The 12,679-nt window shown below is 39.6% G+C and overlaps 3 protein-coding genes across 4 annotated transcripts; all 3 read right to left on the reverse strand.

Annotated features, from left to right (window-relative positions):
- Positions 1-2,323: 2,323 nt before the first annotated feature.
- Positions 2,324-2,848, reverse strand: LOC145952013 (uncharacterized). Its single transcript, XM_083064234.1, has one exon. The coding sequence runs from the start codon at positions 2,846-2,848 to the stop codon at positions 2,324-2,326; it is 525 nt and encodes a 174-aa protein (XP_082920360.1).
- Positions 2,849-2,965: 117 nt separating this feature from the next.
- LOC109788577 (uncharacterized) lies at positions 2,966-3,961 on the reverse strand. Its single transcript, XM_020347340.1, has one exon. It carries the CDS (start codon positions 3,959-3,961, stop codon positions 2,966-2,968), a length of 996 nt encoding a protein of 331 aa, XP_020202929.1.
- A 1,064-nt stretch (positions 3,962-5,025) lies between these two features.
- On the reverse strand, positions 5,026-6,822 carry LOC109788585 (cell division control protein 2 homolog D-like). 2 transcript variants are annotated; one of them, XM_083063694.1, is made up of 8 exons: positions 6,609-6,822; positions 6,327-6,468; positions 6,190-6,251; positions 5,966-6,077; positions 5,793-5,886; positions 5,631-5,700; positions 5,416-5,554; positions 5,026-5,343 (listed from the first exon to the last, which is right to left on the reverse strand). In XM_083063694.1, the coding sequence occupies exons 2-8, from the start codon at positions 6,399-6,401 to the stop codon at positions 5,251-5,253; spliced, it is 645 nt and encodes a 214-aa protein (XP_082919820.1). In that variant the 5' UTR covers positions 6,402-6,468; positions 6,609-6,822; the 3' UTR covers positions 5,026-5,250. The 2 variants fall into 2 exon arrangements, with proteins under 2 accessions (XP_082919820.1, XP_082919819.1); XM_083063693.1 differs by having other exon boundaries at positions 6,539-6,822.
- Between the last annotated feature and the right edge of the window lie 5,857 nt (positions 6,823-12,679).

Raw genomic sequence — 12,679 nt, forward strand, 5'->3', positions numbered from 1 at the left:
AGTCAGTTTTTAGGGTCGGCCAATAATAGCCGGCCCTTAGCACTTTAGCAGCTAGCGTTCTTGCACCTATGTGTGATCCGCATATTCCTTCATGGATTTCTCTCATGACGTAGTCTGCTTGCGGCTTGTCAATGCATTTCAACAAGGGTGTGGAGAACCCTCGCCGATATAACTCTCCTGCGACCACGGAATACCGCGCCGCTTGGGTTCAGATCTTCTTTGTTTCTACTGGATCGGACGACTCGGAGCCGTTAACAATGAAATTCATGATGTCGATCATCCATGTGTTTGGTTCTTCAACCGGCATGCATTCTTGTGGGATGCTGGATGTGGGTAGCTCCAAATGGATAGTTGACCGGAGTTGTCCTGGTTTTCGGCTACTGGCCAATCGGGCTAACTGGTCAGCTCTTTCATTGTTACACCGTGGTGTGTGTCGAACTTGTACATCATGGAATTGATCTTTCATTCCTTTGTACAGATGGTAATACTTCAATAAGTTCGCGTCCTTGACTTGAAAGTTGTCATTGACCTGTTCGGCCACCACTTTCGAGTCGGTCCAACACACGATTTTGGTGGCACCCATCTCGGCAGCCAACCGTATGCCGGCGAGCAAAGCTTCATATTCTGCTTGGTTGTTAGAGGTTTTGAAACCGAACCGCAGTGATTGTTCGAGGGAAATACCAGACGGGCTTTCCAAGATTATTCCGGCACCGCTTCCCTGCTGGTTGGACGATCCGTCTACATGCATGGTCCAAGCGTTATCCTCGAACTGGCCGAGAGGCGATAATTCATTGACAAAATCAACTAGGCCTTGTGCTTTGATAGCTCCCCGAGGTTCAAAACGGACGTCAAATTCGGAGAGCTCAATCGACCATGCCATCATTCGGCCGGCCAGTTCTGGCTTTCGGAGTACTTTAGCGATCGGACAATCTGTTCGGACTATCACAGTATGACTTTGAAAGTATTGTCGAAGGCGCCTAGCCGCGTATATGAGTCCTAACGCCACTTTCTCCAACAGTTGGTATCGCCGCTCAGCGTCTTGAAGCACTCGGCTTATAAAGTATATCGGTTGCTGTTGACCGTCCTGCTCCTATATTAGTCCGGCGCTTATGGCTTCACCCGAAACTGCTAAATACAGGATTACTTCTCGGCCTGGTATCGGCTTGGTTAGCATTGGAAGAGTGCCGAGACATTTCTTGAAGAGTTGAAAAGATGTTTCGCATTCCTCCGTCCATTGAAACCGGTTTGCTTTTTTCAAGAGACCAAGGATCGGCTTGGAAGTTTCGGCCATACATGGTAGGAAACGAGACAACGCTGTTAGTCGGCCAGCTAGCTTTTGGACCTCTTTTAAATTTGAGGGGCTCCTCATGTCAATAATAGCTTGGCATTTGTCGGGGTTAGCCTCGATGCCCCGGCTTGAAAGCATGAAGCCCAAGAACTTACCGCCCGAGACACCAAACACACATTTGTCCGGGTTGAGTCTCATTTGGTGCTTCCGAAGCGCGTGGAAGACTTCGGCCAGATCGGTGACATGAGAAGGTAAGCTGGCCGATTTGACCACCATGTCGTCGACATAAACCTCCATATTCTTCCCAATCTGACCACCAAAGATCTTGTCCATGAGCCGTTGGTATGTGGCTCCGGCATTCTTTAAGCCGAAAGGCATTACTTGGTAGCAATAATTGGAGGATTCCGTGACAAACGTCATTTTGTCTTCGTCTCGAGTATGCATACGGATTTGATTATAACCCGAGTATGCGTCGAGAAAGGTTAAGAACTTGTGACCGGCTGCTCCATCAACCAATCGGTCTATGTTTGGCAACGAATATGCATCTTTCGGACATGCTTTGTTTAAGTCTGTGTAATCAGTACACATTCGCCACTTCTCGTTTTCTTTTTTAACCATGACGACGTTGGCCAGCCATGTTGTGTACTGTATCTCTCGAATGAAACCCGCTTCTAACAACTCGGATACCTCTACTTCAACTGCCTTCTTTCTCTCTTCCCCCATCTTTCTTTTTTGTTGGGCAACCGGTTTGGCTTCTCGGCATACAGAGAGTTTATGACACAGGAAATTGGGGTCAATACCTGGCATGTCAGCTGGCCGCTATGCAAATAAGTCTTTGTTTCTTTTAACAACTTGTCCGATTTCATGCCTTTCCATCTCAGACAGGTTAGAACCGAGGTAGGTCACGTGTTGGTCGGTTGGCCCGATGACAATTGGATGTCGATCCTCGATTGGCTCGACCCTCTCGACCTGCTCCATTCGAGGGTCGAAGTCTACTATCATTTCAGGGTCTAGGGTTACCGAGTGTACACGTTTTTATCCATGCGGCTCGGTCGTTTCAAGACGAGGCAGCGGGAGACTAGCGAAATAACATTCTCTAGCTGCTTTCTGGTCCGCATGTACTGTGATGATTCGGCTTGATTCAAAAGGGAATTTCATGGCTAAGTGCAGAGTTGATACGATCACACCCAGTCTGTTGAGAGAAGGCCTGCCGAGAAGGATGTTATATGACGTGTTGGCGTGCACAACCACGTACTTGACTGGAATGTCTCGAGCTTCGGCTCCATCAAAGGAGAAACGCGTGGATAACTTGATGTATCCTCTCGTTTGTACACGTTCGCCTGAAAATCCGACCAAGGGTTCATTATACAGAGTTAATTCGGCCTCCGGGATGCCGAGCTGTTTGAATGTATTCCAATACAAAATATCGGCCAAACTGCCCTGGTCAACCAGCGTTTTTTGAACGATGCAGTTGTGAATTTCGACACTGATGACCATTGGATCGTCTTGGTCAGGATCAATGCCCTTGAAATCTGCTTCTGTGAACGTGATGGCCGGCATCCTGCGTTGAGTTCGTTGCACCGCGTGTACAGCTCGGACAGCTCGCAGGTGCCTCTTTTGTGCCGATGAGGAAGCGCCTCCGCCAGCAAATCCGCCGGCAATAGTGTTAATGACTCTTCAGGGCTGAGTCGTCGGTTCGTCTTCCTTTCGGCCTCTCGACCGACTTCGTTCCCTATAAGGACGTCTATCAGATCTGTCTTGCCCGGGTTGATCTCGACGGTGCCGACGATCATCATGTCGGGGGGAACGAGGTCGATCAACAAAACGCTGAAGCTGTCCTTGTTTGATTAAGTCCTCGATCTTGTCCCTCAGAGCCGCGCACTCTTCAGTTGAGTGACCCCGGTTGCGATGGTATTTGCAAGACTTGGTAGTATCCGCGCGTGGGGGAGTTGAAGCACGTTTCGGCACTGCCAGGACCTCCGACGCGAGTGCTTGGTCTAGTACAGCTGATCGAGTGGTGTTTAGAGGAGTGTAGTGGGAGTACCTTGGTCCTCGAATAGGCTTTTCTCTCGAGACGAGGTCCTTGGGACGGCTACGGTAAGAGCCTTCGGCTGGTTTCTCGGCCTTGGCTGAGACTTCCGCCCTGGCCTGATTGCAGAATTCCGTGAGTTCTTCCATCTGCATATATTTATCGGCGCGGCGCCACAAATCATCCATGTCAGACGGGGGTTTCTTGCATATACTGTTAGCAAACGGTCCCGGCTTCAGGGCTGTAGTCAAATGATGGAGGGCAACGGCCGGATTGAGGTCTCGAATCTCGAGAGCTGCTTTGTTGAATCGGGTCATGAAAGCCCGAAGGGATTCCTTCTTTTCTTGTCTTATGCTTACCAGCGCAAGGGAGGTCAAATGGTGGGGTCGGCTGGTGGCAAACTGGATGGTGAACTGGGATGCGAGGGTGTTGAAAGAGTCTATTGAGTTGGCCGAGAGACGAGTGAACCAACTCAATGCTCTTCCTTTCAGAGATGTTGGGAAGATACGACATAGGGCAGAATCATCGGTGGTGCTGAGTGTGACTTGGGTGAGGAAAATATCGACGTGTTCATCGGGGTCAGTGGTCCCATCGTACTTATCTATCGAAAAGGACTTCCAATGGTCTAGAAGGGAGGATTGCATTATGTTGGGGGTGAAAGGGTGTCGGTGTGCTCCGGTAGGTGGAGCGTATCAAGTCGGCCAGTAACTTGAGCAGCCGAGGCGTGGTTTCCTGGGGCGACAGTGGAAGTGTGGGGAAGAGATGTATGTCCGAGCGAGTGGAACGAACCCTGGGTATGAGTCAGCTCGGAAGGTTTCCAAGTGGGATCTTTGTTTTGATTTTTCAAGGCAGCATTCTCTTCCCTCAAAGCGGCCATCTCACGAGCGTCTTTCTCTCGTTGTTGTTTCATGGCGGCCATTTCCTCCTTTAGTTGTTTCACCATCTCGGCCATGTTAGTCTCGTCGATTGTCTCGGCGGTATCTACTTCGGATTGGTGTTCATCTTCAGATCGGTGGTCTCCCATGTGATTTCTCCTTGTCTTTGCCATGACTCTTTCCAATAGTACCTAGTCTGACTTCTTCAAAAGCTGTCGGTTCGACCCCACGGTGGGCGCCAAAATGTACCTGTCTGAGGGTATACTCGTAGTCTTCTGGGGTATAGGAGGGTCGAACGGGAGCTTCAGGTGGATTCTTCAGAAGGGGGGAGGTACCTGCAAAAGGCACTCCGACGCTCAAGTCAGGACAAACACGAATCTCTAGGGTAATAATTGAACAGTGACATACCTCGTTAAGTGTGACCTATTTATAATACCTAACATGGGCCTGAGCATAGTGGGCTTTTTCTGACACTTACCAAATTAGGTAATACGATGTTAATCAGTGGGTTACGCCTTAATCATGTTTCGTCTCTTATTAATCGGGATTGCTGTTTCTAATTACTCTAATGACCTTCAGCCGGGCCGATACAGGATGACCGAGACGTTGTGTTCGGCATCTTGCCGAGCCGATATGAGCGAATGTGGATCTTGATCTTGTGCCGAGCCAGAATGACGTCTGGCTTGCGTCAATATCTGATAGAATATGACGTGCCGGTCCACGTGGCCGATCCACGTGGCCGACGAGATCCTTCCGGTACAAAAATAATAGTGACAGATATCTAGATGGGGAAGTTAGTAAGATAAGAGGAGGAAATTTTCATAGAATGACATGTAAAGACCTTGATATTTCATTAGAATGACATGTATACATAAAAGTGATTTATTTGAGACTATGAAATAAATCTCAAATGCAATCACTCCATAATTCCTCGAATATGAAAAATATAACAGCAGAAAGTATCGCCCTAAAACATTACAAAAAACGCTCGAGAGAAGCATAGAGCAAATTGGTAGTCATAAACTTGTACATCCAAATCTTGGTTCAATTTGTTCTTTCTAAAGGAGACTTTTGTCCAGATCACCAAAGTAAGGATGTTCCATAGCTTTCTTTGCAGAAATCCTCTTGGAAGGTTCATACTTCAACATTTGCTACCAAATAAAAAAAATAAAAAAAAATATCAGCAGCATGTACCAGAAGGAGTTAATTATGGAGAAACTTACAGATAGCAGATCCAGGCCAAGCTCATCCAAATTTGGAACAGCCGTTGACAGATTTTGAGGGTTCCATTGGGGGTATTCATACCAGTTCATTAGTTTACTCACGCCTGGCCACATCTCTTCATTAGGAGTGCCCAATAGCCTGCACAAACAATATGCAAAATGAAGCAAACTAAACAGGGGATGACAAACACACATCTTATTGCTAAACGCATCACCTGAATATATGAAGGAGTTGTTGCAGCTCTGAATCACCAGGAAAGAGTGCTTGTTTAGTGACAAGTTCGGCTACATTTGAGATGCAAAAAAGATTAGAAAACCTCTTACCCAACATACAAACAAGAAATCGCCACTCAGTTAAACAATATCATTTTCCTTACCAAATATGCAGGCAACGGACCACATGTCCACAGCCATTGAGTAATGGGTAGCTCCCAGGAGGACTTCAGGGGCTCTATACCAAAGTGTTAGTATCTGAAAATAGAGACATTGGGTGTTAGAGAAGACAAAAATAAAAGGGTCTATCTATCTCTCGAAAGTGCTGTCATTTTACCTCATGTGTGTATTTCTTAATAGGTACAGTGAATGCTCGAGCGAGTCCAAGATCTGCTATTTTGAGCATCATTGTTTTTGGGTCCATCAAGAGATTGTGAGGCTTCAAGTCCCTTCATAAAGATTCAATTTCCATTGGAAAGATGTAAGATTTTATAATAATATGTTCAAGTGCCTGCGAAATGAAAGGTAAAGAGGTAATCCTAAACCGTAAACCTAAAGTACCTGTGCAAGATTCCATGACCGTGGCAGAAAGCAACGCCCTTGCAAAGTTGGTACATCAAGCTATGTAACAAAATTGATTTAAGAAAGCGAATATTGAATATATACAGAGAAATCTGACAAATTTAAAAAGATTTTACTTTGACGGTTTGAGGTGGAATGTTCTCTCCAGCTTGACGGAAAGAACGGATATATTTCTTGAGATCAGTGTCCATATACTCGAATACCAAGTAGAGCACTGTCTTGCCTTCCTTGTTGAGACCTTGACTTACATTCAGTAACCTGTGGAGGGAAACACGAGAAATGAGAAACATGAAGAAAATTAAAAATGGAATCGAATCGAATGGAATACCTCACGACATGGGGACCGCGAGAGAGCATTCACAGAATGGAAATCTCACGGAGAGTGGTGGGAGGGACACCTTCTTCATCCTCGTGGAGGTGAGTCTTCTTGAGGGCAACGATCTTCCCAGTGGCCTTCTCTCTTGCTCTGTACACCTTCCCGTATGTCCCTTCTCCCACCTTCTCAAGCTTCTCAAACGCCTCCTTCGCCGATAGTACTCCTGTCTTCTCCATCTCTCTTTCTCCCTCCTCTTCTCAATTCAAAATAAGATGAAATGAATCGTCCCTTCACTCTTCAATTCAATATAAAGGCCGTTGCAACATTTTATTCAATTACTAGTTGTAAATACAACTACAACAAAATATAATCAATTCTTTACTACTAACTAGAAATATCATAAAACTATATGATATATTTAATAGTATACCTATTCAATTAGTATTTTGAATTCAAGTATATAATAATCTCTATAATTATAAAATAAATATTTATTTTATATAGTTATAATTTATAATAAATAAAAAGTTAAATTGTATTTAGTCTCTTTATTTTTTTTAATCCGTAATTTCAGTCCTTCTATTTAAAAATAGAGATATTTAGTCTTTTATTTTCAAAAATACAAATTTTTTGTTATATTGTTAATTTGATGTTCTTTGATTGTTAAATATTGATATCGTCCGACAACGTGAGGTGTCATTACTTAAGTGATGTAATATTTAATAACATAATATATAAATATAAAAATTAAAAATATTATGTAAAAGATGTTTGTTTGCATTTATTTTAATGACTGGTTGATATTTATTTTATTGATAGGTCTTATTTATATATATTTTTTAAGATTTTTTTATCTTTCAATGTCATGATACTAAATGTTACATTATTTAAGTATGAATAAATGATAAAATTTAGAGATTAATAAATGCCGATTTGATGAAAAGACTAAAATTTTGTATTTTTAAAATTAAAGACACTAAATATCTTTATTTTAAAATGGAGAATCAAAATTGTAGATTAATAAAAGTAGAGTAACCAAATGTACAATTTAGCCTAAATAAAATATTTTAAAATATATAAATTGTTTTATAATTAAAACTCATAAAATTATTAATAAATAAATATTTTAAACATATAGATTATATTTTAAATTTAAATGATTTTTGTTGCAATAATCATTTATTTATAATTCTTTATATTTAAGTAAATGTCAAAATTCAATATAAAATTAAAATAAAAAAATGAGAATTTGAGAAAAATTTCCAAAAATATAATCATTTATGAAAATTAGGTAAAAAAATCCAGTTCCACAATGAAGCCAAAAAGATCAATGCAATCCAGTCGGTTCGTACCTTCGATGAGATATGTACCATTTATTTACCTGGTGGACGAGATAAAAGTGAGTGAATATCCTAACAGATGGACAGTATCACTAAAAACATCGTAGCGAGTGAGATAGTGTGACACCCTCTACCCCAACATACATATACAGTAATTATAAAAAATATAAAAATTTTCATCATTAAAAATCAAATTTCCAACTACGTAAGGGTAAAGAGTTCACATTCATAAACTTAATCCAAATAACATGTCAGTAAAATTACAAAGAAATAAAATTGAATTTTCCAAAATAATTTAATAAGAACATCTTAAACTAATCTTATCTATGTCCCGATGTCACATGTCCTATCAGAGCAAAACCCAACATAGAAGCCTAAGCTTCATCACCAACATCCTCAGCCTCATGCTGATGATCACCTGTATAATAGTCAAAGCAAAACAACACGAAAAAAAGGAGTGAAAAACATTTCACTCTAGCTCACAGTGTAGAAATGTATGTCGAATAGCTAAACACAAACAAAACAAGTATAACATAGATAAGTTAATAATAACATCACACTCATCCAAGACATAAACCATCACTTTATCATATAACATTAAAAATGCATAAGTATGGACACGGACTACATATTATCATGCATGTGGCGCCAGTAAAACATCACATGGCATATTGCCGCTAGCAATACACGAAGAGTAGTCTAGGAGTACATGCCGGGTCACACCCTCTGCGCACTCTCACTAGAAGGATATACTACCAGAGTCTCGTCGGGATAGCTAAGCCGCGCAAGATACATCCCATGCACACAATGGGCGAGACTGAGACTTCCAAATCGAGCTATCCCCAAGGACTAATCCCCAAAGCTTTTACATTAGGGGGCCTTCTCTGGCGGTGTATTCCATATCGTACCCTTAAAACACTTATGCAAATGATGCATGTCAATCAAGACTCTATGCATTCTCATATCACATTATCATTTCTCATTCCCATATCACATTATCATGTCTCATTATCACTTTTCACATCATCTCATCATATTCACATAGTCATCACTTTTCACATCATCTCATCATATTCACATAATCATCATTTTTCACATCATCTCATCATATTCACATAGTGTCTACAGAGCACTCAAAATCATATCAAAACTGATCTATTTTCAAAAATAAACACATATTTATACATCTCATTCAACAAGGAATACATCAGAACAATCAGAAAGCAAAACATAAAACATTCATATTTTGCCTGTTTCTCATAGGGTTCCCACAGGAACCCACAGAGCACTCTAATTCATATCAAAACTTGTTTATTTTCAAGATTATATACATATTTACACTCAGCAAATATCAAGAAACACAACAGAAAACTCAGAAGGTAAAACAGAAAACATTTAAAATTTGCCTCTTACAATTATCATTGCATTCCCTTAGGGTTTCCCATAGGAACCCATAGAAATCTCAATTCATACGATTAATTACATATAAGAAAACAATAGGCAAAACAGATACAATTGGGAAAAACCCCTCATACATAAGCATACAAAAAATGCAACAAACACAGGATTGGGGGCCAATCCCACTACCCAGCATACAATCCCACACCCAGAGCAAGGTTTCTCACTCCCCCCCTTACCTCGATAAGCAGGAGCTGAATCTTGTTGGCCGCCCCCTCTAGGTTCCCCTTCGTCTTCAGAGAGAAAGGAGGAAGAAGATTAGAAAATGAAAAAAATGAGTTTTAGAGAGTGAAAAACGTTCTATTTATAAGCATCAGGTCGCGGCCAGAACGGCCTGTTCCAAATCTGGAACGGCCCGTTCTGGATTCCTTCGTCACCTCAAAAATATGCCACCGGAACGGCCCGTTCTGGACTTATTAATGCTATGTAAAAAATGTAACTAGAACGATCCGTTCTTCATTCAGAACGGCCCGTTCTGGATTCGAAATTTTCTTATAAAATCGTGTACCGGAACGGCCCGTTCTCAAACCGGAACGGCCCGTTCTAGTTTCAAATTTTTCTCATAAAAACATGTCTTGGAACGGCCCGTTTCGATGCAAGATTTATATGCTATTCTAGTAGTTTGGAACGGCCCGTTCCAATTTCGGAACGGCCCGTTCTGGCCTACTAAAATATAAAATATTTTTTCGTAAATAATTATTATTAAAATATTCATATTCATTAAAAATATCTAAAATACTTTATAAAACCCATTTAATTGGTTAAAATAATCATAAGAATTAATCTCCATATATAAAAATAATAATAACAATTAATTATTACATTAGTAAAAATTTTCAGGATGTTAGTAAAGCCAAAAACATCGATGAGATCTTGTCAGTTTGTTCCTCTAGTGAGATATATACTGTTGATTTACCCGACGGACGAGATAAAAGTTAGCAAATATCCTAATAGATGAACATTATCACTAAAAAAGATTATAGCGATCGAGAAAGAACTCTTTGAAGTTCGTGACAGATGAACAATAATGTCAAAAATATCGATGCGATCTCGTCGATTCGTACCTCTAATGAGATCTGTATAGTTGATTTACAGGATGGACGAGATAAAAATCAACAAATATCCTAAGAGATAAACATTATCACTGAAATTCGTGATAGATGAACAGTAATGTCGAAAACATGGATGCGATCTCGTAGGTTCGTGCCTCTGGTGAGATTTGTACTGTTGATTTACCCGACGAACGAGATAAAAGTCAGTGAATATCCTGACACATGAACATTATCGCTAAAAACATTATAGCAATGTAGATAAAACTCTTCGAGATTCATGACGGATGAACAGTACTGTTAAAAGCATCAATGTGATCTCGTCAATTCATACCTTCCAGCAAAGTTGTCATCTGTCGAAACTCAAAAAATTTCGATCCTGCCCACAAATGGTTTAGACTTCCGTTTGAAAATCTCATCGGTTAGGGAATGCTTAAAAACTAGACTAATCCTTAATCGATGATTTTAGAAAAAAGTTTGAAGGAGTCGCCATTGATGTTTTACTGAAAACATCAGAAAAAGAAAAGATCTTTTAAAGTTACCAAAATGACCCTTTATAGCTAAAATTGGGTTCGAGAGTTGATGACGTGTAGGGAAGGTATTAGGCACCATACAACGTCCTATAATGGTACCCTATGATGAAATTAGCGTAATAAAGAATAATAGTTTGAACATTCAATTCCCTTTTTATTAATTATTTACATATTGTTATGATTATTTATATAGAAGGAAAGGGGTTTATGCCCCACACATTTGAAAATTAAATACCTAAATGATTATGGCTTGTTTATAACAAATATATGTGAAGCGATTTAAATAAAGAGAGACAGAAATTACTGAAAATACCTCTGAAGCGAGCTTTTATATAATTCTTCCTTTAAATGTGGGGTCTAGGTGCTTTTTGGTAGTCTTGTGCTCACAAAGTCCTCACAAATCTCAAGAAATACAAAAGGGAGAGAGAGAGAGAGAAGGTTTCTGAATGGGGCATTCCAAATTAATCTTTTGTGGCCAAAATTTGAATTTGAAACGACCTGTTCTATATTCAAATTTTTCATATAACAACCTGGGTCAAAACGACCTGTTCTGGATTTAGGAATGGCCCATTCTGACCTAGGATTTTTATGCCTTTTTGGTGAATTGGAACGACTCGTTCTAGTTTAAGAATGGTCCGTTTCGAGTTCCTTCTCAACATTTGTGCTTTTAGGTCTCTTAATGTTTGTTCTGGTCCATTCTGATGTTTGTTCTATTCCATTCTAATGTTATGTTAGGTCTTCAAAGTCTTCTTGCTTTGTTTTGGATACTCCAAACGAAATTGGGTGTCTACACCCTTGCATTTGAAGCTGATCGGGACAACCTCCTTTTTGGTTTCTTCAAAGCTCTTTAGTATGCTTACAAGAGACAAGTTCATTATGAAAGAAAATTCCACAAGTTGTTTAGTCATCTAAACATTGATTTGGGCTTTGATGAGGATGAAGGCTAATCTCAAAGGGTGTTGCACTTATGAATAGTTTTTTGCTAGTGCCAATGGGGGAATAAAAATTTTGCTTTTGATCTTTTTTTTTTTATGATCTACTATGATTTTGTTATTATTGTTTCTACTTTGTTCTAACACATAATAGTATACACTAATATAATGCTTTTTAAATCATGCATGTTTTCAAGGGAAGTCCCTTATGCATTTTTATCTCGTACTTCTATATGCTTTGGTATGAATGTCATGAATAAGTATATGCTCTAAAAAATAGGCTCTAATATAAAAAAAAATACATTATATCCTATAAACATATGCTATGATAAATACATTAGAATTTGATATGCATGATAGATGCTCTGATAGATATCTAAGGCTCTGATATGCAACATATGCTCTAATATGCAAAAATAATTTGATATGCTCACTCTAATAGGCTCTAAAATGAATAAGCATGCTAATATACATACATGCTTAATTATTAATAATGCTAAAAAATTATGTTAATATACATCTTTTAAATGAATGTATGCGTAAAATCAAATTGTTCGTATGATCTTATACACGACGTCTAAGAGATGGTCTTTTGTACTAGTCTGATGATTTTATAACACTTCCATGTCTTGAAGAAAATCTCACTTTTGATAAAAATGATTTTCCCAAATTAAGTTATTTCGCAATAACCATTTCGTCTTAATCAACAAAAATACTTTCCATGTTAAGAAAAACTTTAGTTTCAAAAATGTGTTTGTCACCATCAAAAATTAGAGAGATTGTTAAATCAAAAGGCAATCTTGGATTCCTCAAACTTTCAAGCTTTGATGTTAACAAATAA

This window comes from Cajanus cajan, chromosome 9 (genome assembly GCF_000230855.2).
Source record: "Cajanus cajan strain Asha chromosome 9, NIPB_CcT2T_4, whole genome shotgun sequence".
In the NCBI taxonomy this organism is placed as follows: domain Eukaryota; kingdom Viridiplantae; phylum Streptophyta; class Magnoliopsida; order Fabales; family Fabaceae; genus Cajanus; species Cajanus cajan.

Bases quoted from the DNA above. Each gene is read 5' to 3' on its own strand.
- LOC145952013 (XM_083064234.1), bottom strand. From the start codon at position 2,848: ATGCCGGCCATCACGTTCACAGAAGCAGATTTCAAGGGCATTGATCCT.
- LOC109788577 (XM_020347340.1), bottom strand. From the start codon at position 3,961: ATGCAATCCTCCCTTCTAGACCATTGGAAGTCCTTTTCGATAGATAAG.
- LOC109788585 (XM_083063693.1), bottom strand. From the start codon at position 6,567: ATGCTCTCTCGCGGTCCCCATGTCGTGAG. The intron at 6,252-6,326 runs GTAAAATCTTTT...ATTTTGTTACAT, and splicing joins TTCCACCTCAAACCGTCAAA to AGCTTGATGTACCAACTTTG. The intron at 5,701-5,792 runs GTAAGGAAAATG...TCTCAAATGTAG, and splicing joins GTCCGTTGCCTGCATATTTG to CCGAACTTGTCACTAAACAA.